At 35.4% G+C, this 18,538-nt stretch overlaps 1 protein-coding gene and 1 pseudogene across 1 annotated transcript; one reads left to right on the top strand and one right to left on the bottom strand.

Annotated features, from left to right (window-relative positions):
• Nucleotides 1–3,827: 3,827 nt before the first annotated feature.
• LOC133053735 (RNA-binding motif protein, X chromosome-like) lies at nt 3,828–12,155 on the bottom strand. The gene is made up of 8 exons (XM_061138249.1): nt 12,047–12,155; nt 11,442–11,548; nt 9,260–9,434; nt 7,437–7,583; nt 6,126–6,237; nt 4,782–4,907; nt 4,616–4,704; nt 3,828–4,132 (listed from the first exon to the last, which is right to left on the bottom strand). The coding sequence occupies exons 1-8, from the start codon at nt 12,153–12,155 to the stop codon at nt 3,828–3,830; spliced, it is 1,170 nt and encodes a 389-aa protein (XP_060994232.1).
• A 3,106-nt stretch (nt 12,156–15,261) lies between these two features.
• On the top strand, nt 15,262–18,483 carry LOC133053730 (etoposide-induced protein 2.4 homolog; annotated as a pseudogene).
• The last annotated feature ends 55 nt before the right edge of the window (nt 18,484–18,538 follow it).

The following is an 18,538-nucleotide window of genomic DNA, read 5'->3' as shown; positions in this document are numbered from 1 at the left end:
AACAAAGACAGCATACTAAAAAGAAGGGACATTACTTTGTTGACAAAGGTCCATCTTAAGACTTTTACAGTAGTCATGTATGGATGTGAGAGTAAGACCATAAAGAAGGCTGAGTGCCAAAGAATTGATGCTTCTGAGATATGGTGTTGGAGAAGATTCTTGAGAGTCCCTTGGACTGCAAGGAGATCCAACCAGTCCATCCCAAAGGAGATCAGTCTGGGGTGTTCATTGGTAGGACTGATGCTGAAGCTGAAACTCCCAATACTTTGGCCATTTGATGTGAAGAGCTGACTCATTTGAAAAGACCCTGATGCTGGAAAAAACTGAGGGCAGGAGGAGAAGGGGATGACAGAGGATGAGATGGTAGGATGGCATCAGTGACTTGATGGACATGAGTGTGAGCAAGCTCTGGGAGTGGGTGGTAGACAGGGAAGCCCCTGCTGTTCTGTAGTCCATAGGGTCAGAGAGTCAAGCATGACTCAGCAACTGAGTTGAAAGTTTAATTCCTCAGAATAGAGGAAGAAAACAGGGATACAGACTAAATAACAAAATTTTGTCCTTAAATGATGGCCAGCTTATGCAGGAAATTAAATAATCTAAGAAATATTTTTAATAAAATGTCACTTGAATAAAAGAACTTTAAACAAAAAGAACATCTACTCATTAATTACAATAGACATAAAATTTCATTCAAAACCTAGGCATTAAAATTCTTTAAGAATGCAGCTAACAAGGTTTCTAGGTGGCTTACTCTTAAAGAATCTGCCACCAATGCAGGAGGCATGGGTTTAATACCTGGTACAGGAAGATCCCACATGCCAAGAGGCAACTAAGCCTGTAAGCCACAGCTACTAAGCCTGTAATCCAGGAGCCTAAGAACCACTACTACCTAACCTACATGCCCTAGAGCCTGTGCTCTACAACAACAGAAGCCACTGCAATGAGAAGCTTGTGTACTGAAACTAGGGAGTAACCACCACTTGCTACAACTAGAGAAAATCCCATGCAGTAAAAAAAAATCCAGCATAGCCAAAAACAAGTAAACAGGAGAATGTCATTAACAACTGATGTAATAAGGGCCTTTACTGAGAATCTGTCAGGTTCTAAATAAAGTCTGAAAATAAGGAAAGATAGGTGGGAAATTTAAAACATTAAAATCAGTTTTGCCCTAATTCACTGATAAATGTGAAGCAATGTCAGTCAAAACTCCAATGTCTTATGGAACTATATAAAGCAAACAGCCAGAAAAACAAAAAATAAAATTTAGTAATTGAGTTACTTCTGAAATAATGTGAAACATGGCAATACATAGCAGAAATTTTCATTAAGAGAAATAGAATAAAGAGCTGAGAAAAAGACATGCATACTTATAAGTTAACTTTTATGCTAGTTTTCACTGGGAAAATTGGTGTTTCACTAAGAAATGAAAATAATTCTATCATATATCACAGTAAGGAAAAAAAACAGACTAGGTATAAAAAAGCCAAAACTAACACTTTTAGAAAGTTATGTAACTTTTTAATTTCAAGATAAAAATTCTTAACATAAACTACTAAAAGTTTACAACACATACAGAACTAATGAAAAATCACAAGTGAACAAAGTTTTCTCTAACACAAAAACATCAAATAAAAACAAGCAACATACAAGATGATAATCCTTTAAGCCAAGACATTTTCAAGGATTGTTTTCCACTTTACTCTGGCTATATAAATTTAGATGATTTCAAATCCATAGTTACTAAACACTAAACAAATCATGCCTTTATATTCAGCATATACAGCAAAGCCTGGGATACAGAGTTCTATATCAAGGTACAGAAGATGAAAACTTTCTTGTGTAGGTTTTTTTAACACAGTTTCTAAAGCAACTTGATAGTCTTTATTAATACAAACCAGTTTAATGGCTAGGGTCAACAGAAAGGTAAAATATTTCTTACATCACAAGATTTTTCAACAGGGAATTTTACATTTCTGGGTTAACTGCCATTTTCAAATTAAGCCAACTAAAGGAAATTGCAGGTCAAACATTTTAAAAACAGTAACTCCTTATACATAAACTGTAGAGAAAACTTATAGTTGAAATTTACTTTTCATTCTCTGTACTACACACAAATTCATTATTTTCTTGAACATTTTAACAGGATAGGCCTTTAATTTTGGTTATAATTTTCAGTGTTTACTCTTTAACATGCTCAAAAACAGAATCCTTGTAGCAGTGTTGGGGACAAATTTTATTCTAGGCTGCCATTCTCATTTTCTCACAAATGTTGTCACTATGATAACAATATATCCTGTCAAGGATCTTTCTTTTGCTCAAAGTTTCCAGGGTTAGGTAATACAGACACTATTTCTTATGAATCTGTTATGATAATTAGAAATTATGCTACAAAGTTTATATTCTTCTTCAGTCCTCACAAATACTAGAGCACAACTGAATGAAAGTTATGCCTTCATAACAAATCTTACCAAAATATTAAAGAGTAGTTGCAGACTTCAGTTGCAATTTCAGAAGTTATCAATGTAACTAATTGAAAAATAGCCTGTTCTTTCTCAGCTTTGTACTAGGATAGTAACTTACTGCTTACTTTGTACTGCTTATCTGAGCAGTATTGCCTGGTGAACTTCATGTAAAATATCAATGTCACTTTTATGCACTGTCCTTTGTCTTGAAAATGTATTTAACTATGTCTTTGACTTCTAAAATGTGGAACAATCCTAAGAAATTTCTTAATCTGTCTTCTGAGTTTGCCTCAAATGGTTTTTTAATTTTATTGTCAATTGAACCTTTAACATGTAAATTTCCCCTAACTTGCTGTTACTTTAATAGGAAATTGCAAATTTCTCCACTAATATTGCAAATTCCAATTTGTCCTGTAGCTGTTATACTCATCTCTTAAAAAAAAAAAACTGATTTATTATTACTGATACTTAAATTTACCTATAAAAACCCTTAACTTTCCTTATTGATAAGCCTATACTTTTGGGTTATATAAAGTACTCCAAAATGAAGTTAAAATCAGTATTACTTAAAACATTGGCTTTCCAACAAATCTATTCCTACTAACTTTCATTAACATACATACTCAGAATACTTAACTAGTTCAGTCTCAATTTAGATGCAAGTTGTTTTCTTTTTAATCGTGGTTGGCACTTTTGTCATTTGCCACTTGAATGGCTAAGAAAACTGACACTTAACTTTAGACTTCTTAAACATTTTAGTCATACATCTAAATTTTCTTCTGATTTATACTATTGTTTTAAAAACTTAGACACAGAATTTCAGTAAAGATGCAAACATCACTTTCAGGTTTTTTAGAGACTTGTGAAACCTTTTATACACTACTTTCAAAAATAACATATAATATTGTTAACCTAAATAGAAAACAGGTACAGCTTGCAATGGAGAAATACCATATTGCTTATTTCTGAAGGCATTCATGTGCAAACACACAAAGGGAAACTTTAAGCAAACAGCACAATTCACAATTCATAAAAACAAGTGTTTTTATGCTTGTTTAACTCACCAGTAAAATAAACAACAGCATTTCACAAAACATACTCTGAAAATGTTAGACACTAAATTTAAAATTTTTAATTTCTACTTTTCAATTAGCAGTAACAACTACGAAATTACTTTGAATAACTATTTTTCAACTTATCTGAATTCTGTTTTTCAATTTATCTGAAAATTCATGGAGGGGAAAGTTTGCAGCTCTTCCCTCCAAAACCATCGTGTTTTCTTCAGCAATACTCAAGTATCAATTAAAACAGAAACTCACAAAAAATTTTCGCATGCCAAGAAAACATGGTAAGTGAGTATTATTTTTAGTATCTGTTTCGGCCTACTCTTTCAGATCGGCTTCCCCCATGACCTCCACTGGAAGCCTCACGACCTGAGCTACTGTATGACTCATGAGGAGCAGGGTACACTCTATCCTTGGAGGATGGAAATCCTCGTTCTTGTCTTCCACCACGGTCACGGCCACTTAAGTATGCATCACTTCGGCTGCTTGAGTAACTTTTCCAACCTCCTCCATATCTATCTCTTGTAGTGCTATAATCATCATAGCGACTGCTTCTGCCATAACTCAGAGGTGGACCTCTTCCTGATGGAGCACCATGGGAGCCCCCTGTGAAATTAATAATTGATAAAATTACAAAACTTTTCCCATTACTGCTATAACATGACTGTAAAGTACTACATCTTTGAAAGGATAGCCTTTATCTGCCTCTGTGGTAAAGATATGAATTAGTAACAATGGTGAAGGGGCTTTCATATTTATTTAAAACAGCAGTATTTTTTAGCTCCAGTAGTTTAAATGTTTATTTTTTGGGAAAGACTAAAGTTTTGAACTTCATAATGTTCCTATGCTTAATACTCTTAATAGCACTCTTGTTTTTAAAAATGTTACAATAATTTTTGTGATTCAAAAATGTGAGCTGCCAATTTACCCTTCACATCATTTTAAATGACTGATCAAAAATAACTGAAAGAACTTCAATCAATTAGGTAGAAATTACTTTTTTTTTGAGAAATTAGAAGTAAATTTGAGTAAATGATGTAGATCTAGCATGACAATTCTGTCATTTTTAAGTTGTAACTGTACTCTTACCGTAACTCTTATATGAATCCTTATAAGAGCCTCCACTTCGATGTTCAGAATAATCTCTATCACGGCTTCCACCATAGCCATCACGATCACTAAATTTAAGAGAATTAATGTAGCAAGTAAGAATTTGCATAAGTTATTTGATTAAAAACAGAATTATTTATAGTACCTATGTCCTCTAGAGGAATGATCATCCCGAGAACTTGAATGGCCATAATCACGGTATGCATAGTCTCTAGATGGTGGAGCATAATCCTTGGTGTCCCGTGAACTTGGATAATCTCTGCCTGAGTAGCTTAAAACAAACAAACAAAAAATTAAATGAAAATAATTCATACAGAAAGGAAGTTTTAAATGTGCAAAGGACTTCAATATACTTTTTTTCAAGGAAAATATATAATGATGAACAAGAATATAAAATACTGCTTAACATAACTGTTTTTAGGGAAATACAGTTTCTCAATCCCAATGAGATACCTACTCTGCACCTAGTAGACAGGAGATATATATACATATATATATATATATATATATAGTTTTGTTTTTATAAAATGTAAAACATCAAGTGTTGGTGAGAATAAAGAGAAACTGAAATCCTGCGTGTGCATAGTAGAAATATAAAGTTGTGTCAGACTCTTGGTGACCTCGTGGACTGTAGCCCACTAGGCCCCTCTACTGATGGGATTTTCCAAGCAAGAATATGGAGTAAGTTGCTGTTTTCCTATCCAGGAGATCTTCCCCACTTCGGGATTGAACCTGAGTCTCTTGCATTGGCAGGTGGGCTCTTAGCACTGCACCAGCAGTTATGGAGAAGATGCATGGTTCCTTAAAATACTGAAGTTACTGTATGACCCAGGAATTCCAATTCAGAGTTTACACTCCTAAGTGAAAACAGGTTTTCAAACAAACTCCAATGTTTGTACACATTAAGCACAAAGGTGGATAAACAAACCATGTTAACTATACATACAATGGTAGCTAACCCCCACTCAAAAACTGAAGTACTGATTCATGCTTCAGCAAGGATTATCTTTGAAAACACTCACACTAATGGAAAAGCCACATATTAAAGGTCACATATTGTTAGGGCTTCCCTGGTGGCTCAGTTGGTAAAGAATCTGCCTACAGTGTGGAAGACCAGGGTTCAATCCTTCAGGAAGAACCTCTGGAGAAGGGAATGGCTACCCAATACAGTATTCTGGCCAGGAGAATTCCATGGACGGCAGAGCCTGGCAGGCTACAGTGTACATATGAAATATTCAGGATTAGGTAAATTTACAGACACATGACATAGGTGGGTGTTTACTAGGGACACAGAGGGATAAAAATGGGAGCAACTGCTTATGGGTTTTGTTTTGGGGTGATGAAGAATTTTGGAACTGAACAGAGATAGTGGTTGCAGAATTCTGAGTATTTTAAATGCTATAGTTCACTTTTAAAATTTTGTTAGATAAAGTTTACCTCAACAAAATTAACTATGACTTAAAAATTCACATATTTTATTTTTCTTTACCCGTCTTTAGTAGCATAACCATCATCTCTTGGTGACACATAGTTATCTCTCCGAGAAGACACCAGCTTTCTACGAGGACCTCCTCTGTAATTTTCTCTCCGCAATTCTGGACCTTTAATTTAAAAATGTTTATATAGGTATCTCAGAATTGAGAGTAATATTTCAAAAAAAAATTCAAAAGACTGGTATCCTTCCTCTCTCCAAAACAATTTTTTAAAAACTACTCATAAAATCCTATTAATGCACATTTAGTTTGCTTTATAAATGTAATTCCTGAACATTTTATTTCCTGACATCTTCTGCTCCCTGTACATTTTATAATCTTTAAATTACAAGTAATACAATCTCTCAAAACTTGTGTAACGTCTAATTAATTTTTGTAAACCATTATCACACATTCAATCACAAACTAGTTGATTCTCTCCTAACACTGATAAATTTAACATTAACCACAACCTTAATTACTGACCTTTCTAAATGATAGTACTATTGAGTTCAACTAATTTATTAGCAATGAAGGGCTCATCTGAAAATTGCCACCTCTTCCAAAACAGGAAACTATTTCCCATAAATAATGTTCACTTCTTGTGCTAATTCTTACTAATTCCTGTGGTCAGACTTCTCTTGTTTTGTTTGCTTACTAGGGTAAGAGTCTAATGAAACTTTAGGTTTCTCAGCTTCTTTTGTATTTTGGAATCAATACTATATTATACTTGACTTTATTAATATTCTATACATAAAATTTGATGATGATTCAAAGTTTTTAACTGTATCAAGAGTAAAACAACAATGTAAAAATAGGATAAGAATCCAAACTACAGTTAATATGGCAAGTTTCAGTTACTGTTTATAATTACATAAACCGGGCAGCCAATATAACATAGCTAACCTGCTCTACATTCCAAAACACTGACTAATAGGATATTAGTTTTCATGAAAATACTTGATCTTGAAACCACATGAAAAATCCTACTAAGCAGTAAATGTCAGCAACTTAAAAAAACCTCAGAGGAATTCTCTAGCAACCACAGACTTAAAGGAAATGTCTTCCCCACTTCTATGTTAATCACCTACTACACATCTATAATTAGATGCTGAAGAATTATTTTTCAGCCACAAATAAATAAACTAGTGATCAATAAACATGTCCATATAATTCTCTTTTCATTTTGCTTCTTAAAACCACTACAATATTGTAATTAGCCTCCAACTAATAAAAATAAATGAAAAAAAGGTTAAGCATTCATTTAAAAATAGCTCACTTTTACTAACTACTAAGAAACAATAGTCTCTGCATTATATAGCATTTACCTTGTCCTCTCATTCCACTACTGCTTCGCCCTTGAGCAGAAGGAGCAGATCTTTTAGGAGAAGGACCTTCACAGCTTGAAGATGGTCCTCTTTTAACTGGATAGGGTACTCTTGAAGAGCTCATGTTGAGACTATATCCATCATCACCTGTATTTCAATGAAACATTTTCAGTAGAATAAACATTCTTAAAGTTTCACTTACTGTTCATAGATCTTTAGTAAACAACTACCATTGCCTTAAGCATTTGTATTTATCTGAACCAATAAAACTATTTCTTCATATGATACATCAGTTAGTACAATTCATTCAGTTTGAAAAATTTACAAAATGATTCAAGAACCACTACTGTGTTATCACTGCTGTGATAGTAGTCTGAAGAGAATAGAGGTGGTGGAGAAAAACCATTATAAAATAAAATTTTAAACACACTGGGAGGAAAATGATAATAATTCATACAATTCTGATGTTGAGAAAGCTTTTTAAAAATGTTAACACAATAGGTGTTAAGTGAAAACAATAAAAAATATGCACCTAAGAATACAAGCAACTCCTTTTATACAAAAAAAAAAAAAAAATGCAACTTTTCAAGCCACCTTGGATCATTTAGTAACCTAGTACATATATACTTGGAGAAAAAACAAAAAATCCTGCTTATAAGTGAATCCACACAGATCAAGTCTGTTTTGTTCAAGGATCAACATTTACTGTTAATTTTTTGAGGAAAAGGCTATGTTCTGTTTAACTTTAATAGTATTTAAGAATGCATGGTAAGTAATGAAAAATTATCTTTTTATCTAACTAGAAAAATGTTTACAGACATATTCCAATTACACTTGGCAGAGTATGAGCTAGTAAACTTTTCTCATCTTCTGAGAAAACAACAAAACTGTGTGATCTTATAATGAACACACCGTGTAACTGAACTCTTAAAAACATTTTCTAAAAATCATACATCTGGTTGTCAAAAACAGAAGTGAAATATTTTATTTTTCAAGATTGGTTATTGTTAGTAAAGGAGACAAAGTTCGTTAGATACATGGAAGTTTATGAATGGAAAGTGCCTCCCTTCATTTTTACCAAGTAAAAACTTCTTTGAAAATATTTCATAATACAATTTTCAGTCTTATTGTTCTCTAACACACACACACATACATACGTATGTACATATATGTAAATATACATACAAAACACAGGCTTTTACATCTGTATCAAAAACAACTTTTCCAAGATGCAAATTTTATTACAACAGAACCCAGGAACAAAAGCACCATATCAAAATGACAGTGGAGATTTGCATAGATTTGTCTGCACATATATATTCTCAAGACAAATACTACAAGGTCAGTCCAAAAATATGGAATGTTCACCCCTGGACTGTGGTTCTCTGTTATGTAATCTTCAAAGTTCTCCGGTACTTTTTACAATAGAGGAGGACTACTCTGAGAGTATATCAATGTATTTTTAACAGTTTAAATAAAGTTATTTGCCCTAAATTGGAAAATTCTAATGTATGATCAACAGCAATGAATTCTGTAGAAAAACTCTTAAAGAGGCATCAGTAACAATGATAAAAAAGACATAAAAAATTTAAGCCATTTCCCTGCAAGATGATAAACATTTCTTGCACATAAGTAATTTTATAACTACAACAATTCTTTACAACTTAGAAATAATTCTGATTACCAATAATGGTCATTTCTCATCTAATATATTCTTGTAGATTATTCTGCTCATTAACAATGCAATAAAAATTGAGATTTACTAGATGTTCAAACTTAACAGTTTTTCAGTGCTATGACATCCTTATATTTTAATACATTACCAAAGTGTCCTCCACGTGACACACGCCCTCTTGCTCCACCAATTCGACCTCTTTGACATCTCTGATTTCTTGGATGGCCCCTGTTTCTTGCAGAAGGTCGCTGTCTCTGTCTACCACCACTTTCAAAAGATGGTTTATTGGCTTGTTCTACTTTGATTGCTTTTCCATCCAAAAACTAAAAGATTTAGCTTAGCATCAGTAATGTTACATAAAATTTAACTTATTATTGCAATGAATTAAAAATCATTATTTTTTCCCCAAAGCAAACATTTTTTTCTGAAATGACTGTGTCCTTCAACATGATGAACATGACTTAATTGGCAATTGCCTTTCGTAAGTCATCTAACACAAAGCCTATGAATTTACCATTAGAACTTCCTGAAAGGTTCTCCAGGGTTAAAAGATGAGTATCTCTTCTTTACCATGAAAAAGCACACATTTTTATTTTTTCCCTATATTTTTATTTTCTATAGTGTGCTTCATTTTAATAATTTTTCCTTTTAAAATTTCAGTTTCCCAAGGTATGTAAAAGTATGCCTATTACTTAAAGTCATTTATTCAAAATTATTGGTCCTATCATAATTATATTTTAGCATTTGTTCTATTAGACACAAAGAAAACTTCTCAATATAACTGCTGCTCTGTATTTACTCTAGTTTTAATAATTTTTTCTTTTTTTAAAAATAGAACCCTTATTTGGTCTTTAACATTTCTTGCCTTATACAACTGTTTTAATTTAATTGTGTTCCCCAATAGTTACTGACTGTAATGCTACTTCATACTTTTTCAGAAATGCTTATATTTCATTGATCTGCCAATATCTGCCTTAATCTTTTACAGGGACTAAAGGGAGTTTTGAAAACCTAATAGGAATCAAACTGCATAGACTCTTGTTATTTCACATTATTTTTGGAAAACAATTTAAAATCCTAAATTCCTATCAGGACTTCTGGCGGAAATGAGTTCTAGATCAATATAATCAGCCTCAAAAGCCATTTTTTCCCATCTTAGGGTCTCACTTTTGGTTTCTTGGTTCAAAATATTTTCCAGAAATTCATGCACTGCCTCCTTCCCAACTCAGGATTTAGCTAACATTCCTAGATATGCCTAAAGATAGTATCCACCACCCCATAAGCACTACCACAATTAGTACTTTATTTTCCTTAACATTTCTGCATGTAAAATTAATTTTCTACTTGTACATTTTCCCCTTCACCTTAGAACACCAGTGATCAAGAAAATAAATATTCTGTCTCATCCACAACCATTAATCAGCTACTAAATCCATCAATGCCTGGCTATTGAATAAAGAATTACTAAAGTGTTAATTTCAGATTCCTGTGATTGATAACTAGAATTAAAAAAAGAGGAATTAGTTAGCATCAAGTATTCTCAAGGAAAATTTATCTCTTGACCCAAAACTGAGTCAAACTTAACTTTTAGGTATTACCATATCTTAAAATATGAAAGGACAAGGGTTAACATGTGCCACATGCCTGAAATATACTAGAACCATAACTATAAATAATAGGGAATTAATGTATTCATACTAAGGGAATGTAGAAGTTCCAGAGATAATTTAACAATTAACAGGATATCATGAGTACAAAAGCCTATTACCCACAATACAAAATGGGGGAGATACAGACTTTTTTTTAACTTAATATAACAATCCACAGGGGCGGGGGGAAGTCCTGGAGCAAACACAGTGCTCCATAACTAGCTAAAGATGTGGGATAAGGAGGGAAGTGGGAGGGAGATAACATTTATATGCTTATGGCTGATTCATGCTGATGTATGGCAGAAACCAACACAATATTGTAAAGCAATTCTTCTCCAATTTTTTTTAAAAAAGCTCAGCTTCTAACAGACAAATTTTTATTTGTAACACTGATACAGTGAAGAGTGCCTTAAATAGAAAATACCAAGACTTAAAATACAGTATGGAATATTGGGAGAGTGCTGAAGGTTAAAACCTATTTGTGTTTACACTTTAATGCAAACAGAAAACAGATTTAATGTATTTTGTTAATGCTGGTATTAACCTCAATCTCTTCCCAACCAGAGGACCCAGTATTTATGTGACAAAAAGGAGAAGGAAGCCTTGCAAAGCATTATACTACTGTAACAAATAAAGAAATCTAGAAATAGTATTAAATGAACCTACAATATGAAGACTTACCTTTCCATTCATTTCTTTGGCAGCATCCTTTCCATCTGCAGGGCTCTCAAAAGTAATGAAAGCAAAGCCTCTCGACTTGTTTGTGTTCCGATCCTTTATCAAGAGAACTGTAATACACATAAATCTTTTTAATTTAAAATGTCACATAAAATTGAACTTTATTATTTTCAAAATTATCACTCCTTTGACAATTTCTCATAAGACCCCTTTAACATACTCTAATGCAATCAATAAAGCAGAGTACAAAGTTTTGAAAGTTACTTAAAAACAACAAAAATCTATATATCATTTTGTATGATATAAAAATACCATATAATCTGATTTTTATATATCATTTCCAGTATTTTAAAAACAAACAGTAAATAATCTCAATAATTCTATAATTACCATATCTTATTCTACTGCACGTCCCAGGACCACTAGTACATTTTAAAAGCACTGTTTTCTTCCCTTTTCAGTAAGAGGAGACCCTTTCACTGACTGCCAAATGCTTGCCCAATTAAAAAAACAAAAAACAAAAACCTTAAGCTGCTAATAGTTGTCCATGGATATATATTAAACATACATTTGCTTTAAAGAGTTATGTATGTTGATTCTAGACTTACCTTCCACAATGCGACCGTATTTCCCAAATTCAGCTTCAAGACACTTCTTGGTTGTTTCAGCACTGAGGCCTCCTATGAACAGTTTTCCAGGCCGATCCGCTTCCATCATTTTACTGTTAGGTGGCAAAAAATATACCATAGCAAAGAACAAATTATGAGTCAAAATGTTCAAATATCATTAAAAAAAAAAAGACCTTTTAAAAATGTTTACTTAAAATACAAGGAAACTTGTAACACAAAAATGAAAACAAGCCCTGACCTAATGAATGCTGTTTGTTTCTTTTTTTTTACAGATGACAAAAGCCTGTAAGTTTAAATTACATTAGAAGGGTGCTGTAAAGCTCTTTTGAGCTGCAGTGTTTAACTTCACTCATTAAAACCTAAATGCAGTATCTAAGTTTTATAAAATGTGCATAAAACACACTAAACACATTTTCAAATTTCCTCCATTTTCTCACGTTTATATTGCTTACACAACAAATAATCTTTAAAATATACTTAACATTCAAAAACTTCTACAGTACTAAGTCATAAAAGCCACAAGAGAATAAAATACTTTGTTGAAGGAAATTTAACCCGTGGTTACTTATTTTGGTAGACTAAGAATCATTGGTCCAAACCGAATAATGTTAAACATTAGCTTTTACGAATATTAAAATTTGACTATTTTTGTTAAGTTAATCAACAGTTCGACATTTGAAAACCATAGTTTTAAGTCATGTAAGTAAAACGGTTAGGTATATTGGTTAAGTTTTTCAGCTGTCACTATCTCGGAGAAAAACTTTTTTTTTTTTTTAAGTGCACGTGAAACAAAATGGAGCCAGGGCTGTTACATCCTGTCACACAATGATCAGACCCAAGGCAAGGGAGAAAATCTGAGTTACACAGCAAAGCAGTATTCCATGACTATCAGCCAGAAAGGAAGCCAAGAGAGAAAACCTGGATTAGGCACCAAAGCAACAGCCTCCGCAATTAGCAGCCCCAAGCTAAGGGAGAAAAGCTGGTGTACAAACCAAAGCAATAGTCCTGCGCTCTAGCAGCCCCAAGCCAACGGAAAGAAGGTCGAATCACACATCAGAGCACCATTCAGCCAGACGAGCAGCCCCAAGCGGCGGGAAAAAAAAAAAACGGCCGCATTACGGCCCAAAGAAGCATTTCGCGACAGGTCCACGCCAACGGAAAAAAAGCCGAACTGCGCACCACAGCAACATTACACGAGAAACCAAAGCAATATTCCACCTGACTCGCAGACCCAGACCAACGGAAAAAAAGCCGAACTGTGCACCACAGCAACGTTACGCGAGAAACCAAAGCAATATTCCACCTGACTCGCAGACCCAAGCCAACGGAAAAAAAGCCGAACTGCACACCACAGCAACATTACGCGAGAAACCAAAGCAATATTTCACCTGACTCGCAGACCCAGACCAACGGAAAAAAAGCCGAACTGCGCACCACAGCAACATTACACGAGAAACCAAAGCAACATTCCACCTGACTCGCAACCCCAAGCCAACGGAAAAAAAGCCGAACTGCGCACCACAGCAACGTTACGCGAGAAACCAAAGCAATATTCCACCTGACTCGCAGACCCAAGCCAACGGAAAAAAAGCCGAACTGCACACCACAGCAACATTACGCGAGAAACCAAAGCAGTATTTCACCTGACTCGCAGACCCAGACCAACGGAAAAAAAGCCGAACTGCGCACCACAGCAACATTACACGAGAAACCAAAGCAACATTCCACCTGACTCGCAGCCCCAAGCCAACGGAAAAAAAGCCGAACTGCGCACCACAGCAACGTTACACGAGAAACCAAAGCAATATTCCACCTGACTCGCAGACCCAGACCAACGGAAAAAAAGCCGAACTGTGCACCACAGCAACGTTACGCGAGAAACCAAAGCAACATTCCACCTGACTCGCAGCCCCAAGCCAACGGAAAAAAAGCCGAACTGCGCACCACAGCAACGTTACACGAGAAACCAAAGCAATATTCCACCTGACTCGCAGACCCAGACCAACGGAAAAAAAGCCGAACTGTGCACCACAGCAACGTTACGCGAGAAACCAAAGCAATATTCCACCTGACTCGCAGACCCAAGTCAACGGAAAAAAAGCCGAACTGCACACCACAGCAATATTACGCGAGAAACCAAAGCAATATTTCACCTGACTCGCAGACCCAGACCAATGGAAAAAAAGGCGAACTGCGCACCACAGCAACATTACGCGAGAAACCAAAGCAACATTCCACCTGACTCGCAGACCCAAGCCAACGGAAAAAAAGCCGAACTGCACACCACAGCAACGTTACGCGAGAAACCAAAGCAACATTCCACCTGACTCGCAGCCCCAAACCAACGGAAAAAAAGCCGAACTGCGCACCACAGCAACGTTACGCGAGAAACCAAAGCAATATTCCACCTGACTCGCAGCCCCAAACCAACGGACAAAAAGCCGAACTGCGCACCACAGCAACATTACGCGAGAACCCAAAGCAACATTCCACGTGACTCGCAGCTCCAAACCAACGGAAAAAAAAAAAAAAAAAGCTGAACGGCACACCGAAAGCAACCAACATTCCGCACTAGAAGCCATAAGCTGGTGGAGAAAAGCCCAGCGTTATATATTCCAAATAAAAGTTACAAAGCAAAAACAGCTTTCTCAGTCCCAGGGTAGGAGTATATGTCCAGTATATCCTCCCACAGCCAAAATCCAGACGTTTCAAACACCCTTCTTTGCCCCACCCCCACTCCCGCACTCCGTCCTGTCCCCCAGCCCTCCATTCAGACAAAAGAACCCTCAAACTTCACTCGCTTTCCATTGCTACTTTAAGCACTGATTCTCCAAGGAATAAAAATTAAAGATACTGTACAAGAAATAAACTAATAAGACTTTTCAGGATAATGTACACACACACACACATATATACATACACTTTACTCAGCTATTAGTTCTTACAGGAAAAAGCCTGACAGGAAAAATAAGTCTGAGTTACCGTTTTTCTCCAGTAAAAACAAATGCTATACCTATAAACATGTTCTCATAAGATATAAATCTTTTTTTCAATCTTAAAATGCCCAATTCCTTACCTTTTATTGTGTTGTTCTTCTGGGACACGCAACACCAAGCTTCCTCAGTCGACCGTTCGCTAGACTAACGTTGAACGCAGCTGCGCCTCTTCCGTTAAGAGTATAAGGAACCGGATGTATGGCGCGAGGAGACGAGCGTAAGGAATCCGTAGGTATCGCGAGATGAGCTGCAGAAACAGTAGGACCGGAAGAAAATACAGAGGCGGGGGAGGGGTAAATGGAGACCTTTAAAGGACAGTGTAAAAAACAAAAAGAGCAAATATTCTACTTTTCTGTTTTACTGAATAGATATACCAGCCGCGTTAACTTAATCACCATAAAATACAAAAGAGAACTTTTACCATCACTTTTTTCATTATTTATTGCCCTCTCAAATGTCACCAGTATGATCACTCTTGCGTGGCATATTCTTTAGTTGTGTGTGATTTTCTTTTTTCTTAATACAAAAGAAAAGTAATAATAAAAATAAGAGAAAATAATGAAAATATTTAAAACATTTAGGAATCAAAAGCCTTAGTGTCTGTGAAGTAAACATATTTGGAATTTTCTCATTTAGCAGATACAGGTAATGCTTTTCACTAAAAATTCCAAAAGTAACAAAATGAAGAGATCCACTTAGGGCAATTTCTGCAATTTCTGTCACCTCATTCTGTATAATAAATACAATTTCAGCTAATGTGTGCCTATACCTGAAAAAACTATCTGCTGACATTATTTTTCCCTAATATAAAATTCTTCCTTCTAGGAATTAACATGCAAAATCATATATAATAGAAGAAAATACACTTAATGAAGGACAGAAATAAAACTTATTTTCCAAGGGTTTCTCTAGAATTTATCTACATAGTTTATATAGCCATTATATATGTATACATAAATGTATATGAATATATACATATGTATATGTATACATATATATTTATATATTCATACATACATAAAATTTAATATACATATATACTTATATATGTATGTATACAAAAGTTTACTACTCTTAAAAAGCAATACTATAGCTCATTTTTCAGTGCTTATGTCTTATGTTAATGCTGATGTCTACTAATCTTTATAATATTTCCTCATTTACAAAAATACTTAGAATCTCTTAGTAAGCTATTAAGTAATATAATGTTGACTGGTTCTCCTAAAGTAGTGATTGATCTTTCTAATATATACTCTTTAGGTAAATCCCTGGAGAAGGAAATGGCAACCCATTTCAGTATTCTTGCCTGAAGAAGCCCATGGGTAGAAGAGCCTAGAGAGCCCCAGTCTGTGGGGTCTTAAAGAATGGGATAGGACTGAGCAATAAAACACACTTTAGGTAAATGGGGCTTCTGTGATGACTCAGAGGAAAAGAATCTTCCTCCAATACAGAAGACTTGAGTTTAATCCCTGGCTCAGAATGATCCCCTGGAGAAGGAAACAGCAACCCTCTCCAGTATTCTTGCCCAAAGAATTGCAGAGACAGAGGAGCCAAGCAGGTTACAGTCCATGGAACTGCAAAGAGTCAGAGACAACTAAGCAGTCAAGAACATGTAGGAAAACAACTCTGCAGTGAAATCATGCACCAAAGGTAAACACATCTTAATATATTTGTATATAAGATATAGTTTAGAAAGTCATTTTTAAAGTAGTGCTTACCAGTTTGTTAGTATAAATTGCTTACTACAGAACCATTCTAATAGTATATTTCTATATTACTGCATTCTTACTTGAAAGTTTTCCTATGGCTCTATTAGTATTAGTGATTACTCTTTTTCATTTCAACAGGTAAAATGGGCCCTTTATTTTAATTTAATATCTCATTTGGAAAGTAAATGTCATTGATGAATTTTACTGATACTGGAGTAACCAATGTTACAAAAATTAAAACATGTAAGCAGTTACAATCAACTAATAATCAAATGATAATTAGTTCAAATAAAGAATTAATACATTAACCAATCAAAGTACACATTGGAAAAGCATTACTGGAAACAAAGCATTATGATAGCTGCCATAAAATGCATAAGAACATGTTCCAATGATTTAAAAAAAATGGTTAATACACATGATAGTTATTTGTCACTTTCTATACACTGATCAGAATAAGTCAGCCATTTATTGTGATATGAAGATGTACACTGCAGTGCAGACACAGTGTCCCCTGCCCTGGGAATGCCTGCATAGGAACTGGCAGTCAGGAGTGGAGCAATTCAAAGGAGTCAGAGGCCAGTGGTGGGTAAGGGTTGCAGCTGGAGCCAGAGCCAAGATAGAGAAGCTACTGAGTCCTTCATGATTAAAGATTTGGGGACACCTCTTTCTCTCCTTTGTGTAGTTGATAGTTTGGATAGTGAAGAGATGGCTGACTGTCAAAATATTTCTGCAGGACCTTGCCAGGGGAATCAGACTCTGTCTGGGAAATTTGTATTGTCTCAAAGTTGGATGCTCGAATTGAACAAAAGAGAGAGGAGTAGCATCAAAAAACAGCAAGCAGTATCCTGGCTCAGCGGGAAGCCCAGAGCACAGAGAGGAAGCAGGAAAGTGAGCCACATATTGTTGGGAGAACTTTTCACTGCTGCACTTGTGATGGTGGAATTTTCTGATTCAGTCTCCTCTTGTTTTATGGACTTTTTAATCCAGTGCTTCAGTCAGTAGCAGCCCATATTACTGGTAATCCATCAATACATGGAGATATTTGGTCATGGCTAAAGTTCTTCAGGTCAATTATCTGCTCTCTCTCTCTGTGCTCCCCCTCTTCATACTCATAAATATTGTGAACATGATTTGGCTCCAGGATTTAGCTGACCTATCATTTGAGGTGTCAACGAAGGAACCTCACCCATTCCCTAACATCAGCAGAATAACTGCTGACATACTCTAGCCTTTCACTGCAATCTCTCCTCCTCCTCCAGGGTATGTTTGTCAGCCTCTTTACCATTCATTTTGGCCAGTTGCTTAGTCTCCTGCATAAATCTCTTCTCTGTTCACTTCTGTACCCACTATATTGCTTTGGAAATCATTGGTTCAATAAAGGAATTCAAATGCACCAGTGATAACAACATAGAAAGAAACTGGCCTTACTACTTTGGATTTGGTTTGCCCCTGGATTTCCAATGTAAGATGCCAATGCACTCTCCTACACTGTGGCTGCCTCTTCTCTATCCTCTTTCCTTTATTCATGATCAGTGCCAATGAAACAAAGACACCTGACAAAGCATATCTTTTTCAATTGAATGTCTTCTCCTTGGTGGTTTTCCTAAACAGCAGTGTCTTCCACTGGATGCTTTACCTGTGGGCTGTCCTGAGTAGCTTTATTTCTGCGGAGAAGTTCCCTCACTGTACCCATCTGCTACCAGACTGAAACTGCTGCCAGCCACTGAGTTATCTGCCATCTGGAGGGGATGGGTGGGATCAGA

The sequence above is a fragment of the Dama dama genome, unplaced genomic scaffold (genome assembly GCF_033118175.1).
Source record: "Dama dama isolate Ldn47 unplaced genomic scaffold, ASM3311817v1 ptg000184l, whole genome shotgun sequence".
In the NCBI taxonomy this organism is placed as follows: Eukaryota; Metazoa; Chordata; class Mammalia; order Artiodactyla; family Cervidae; genus Dama; species Dama dama.
This window is presented reverse-complemented; position numbering and strand designations above follow the sequence as displayed.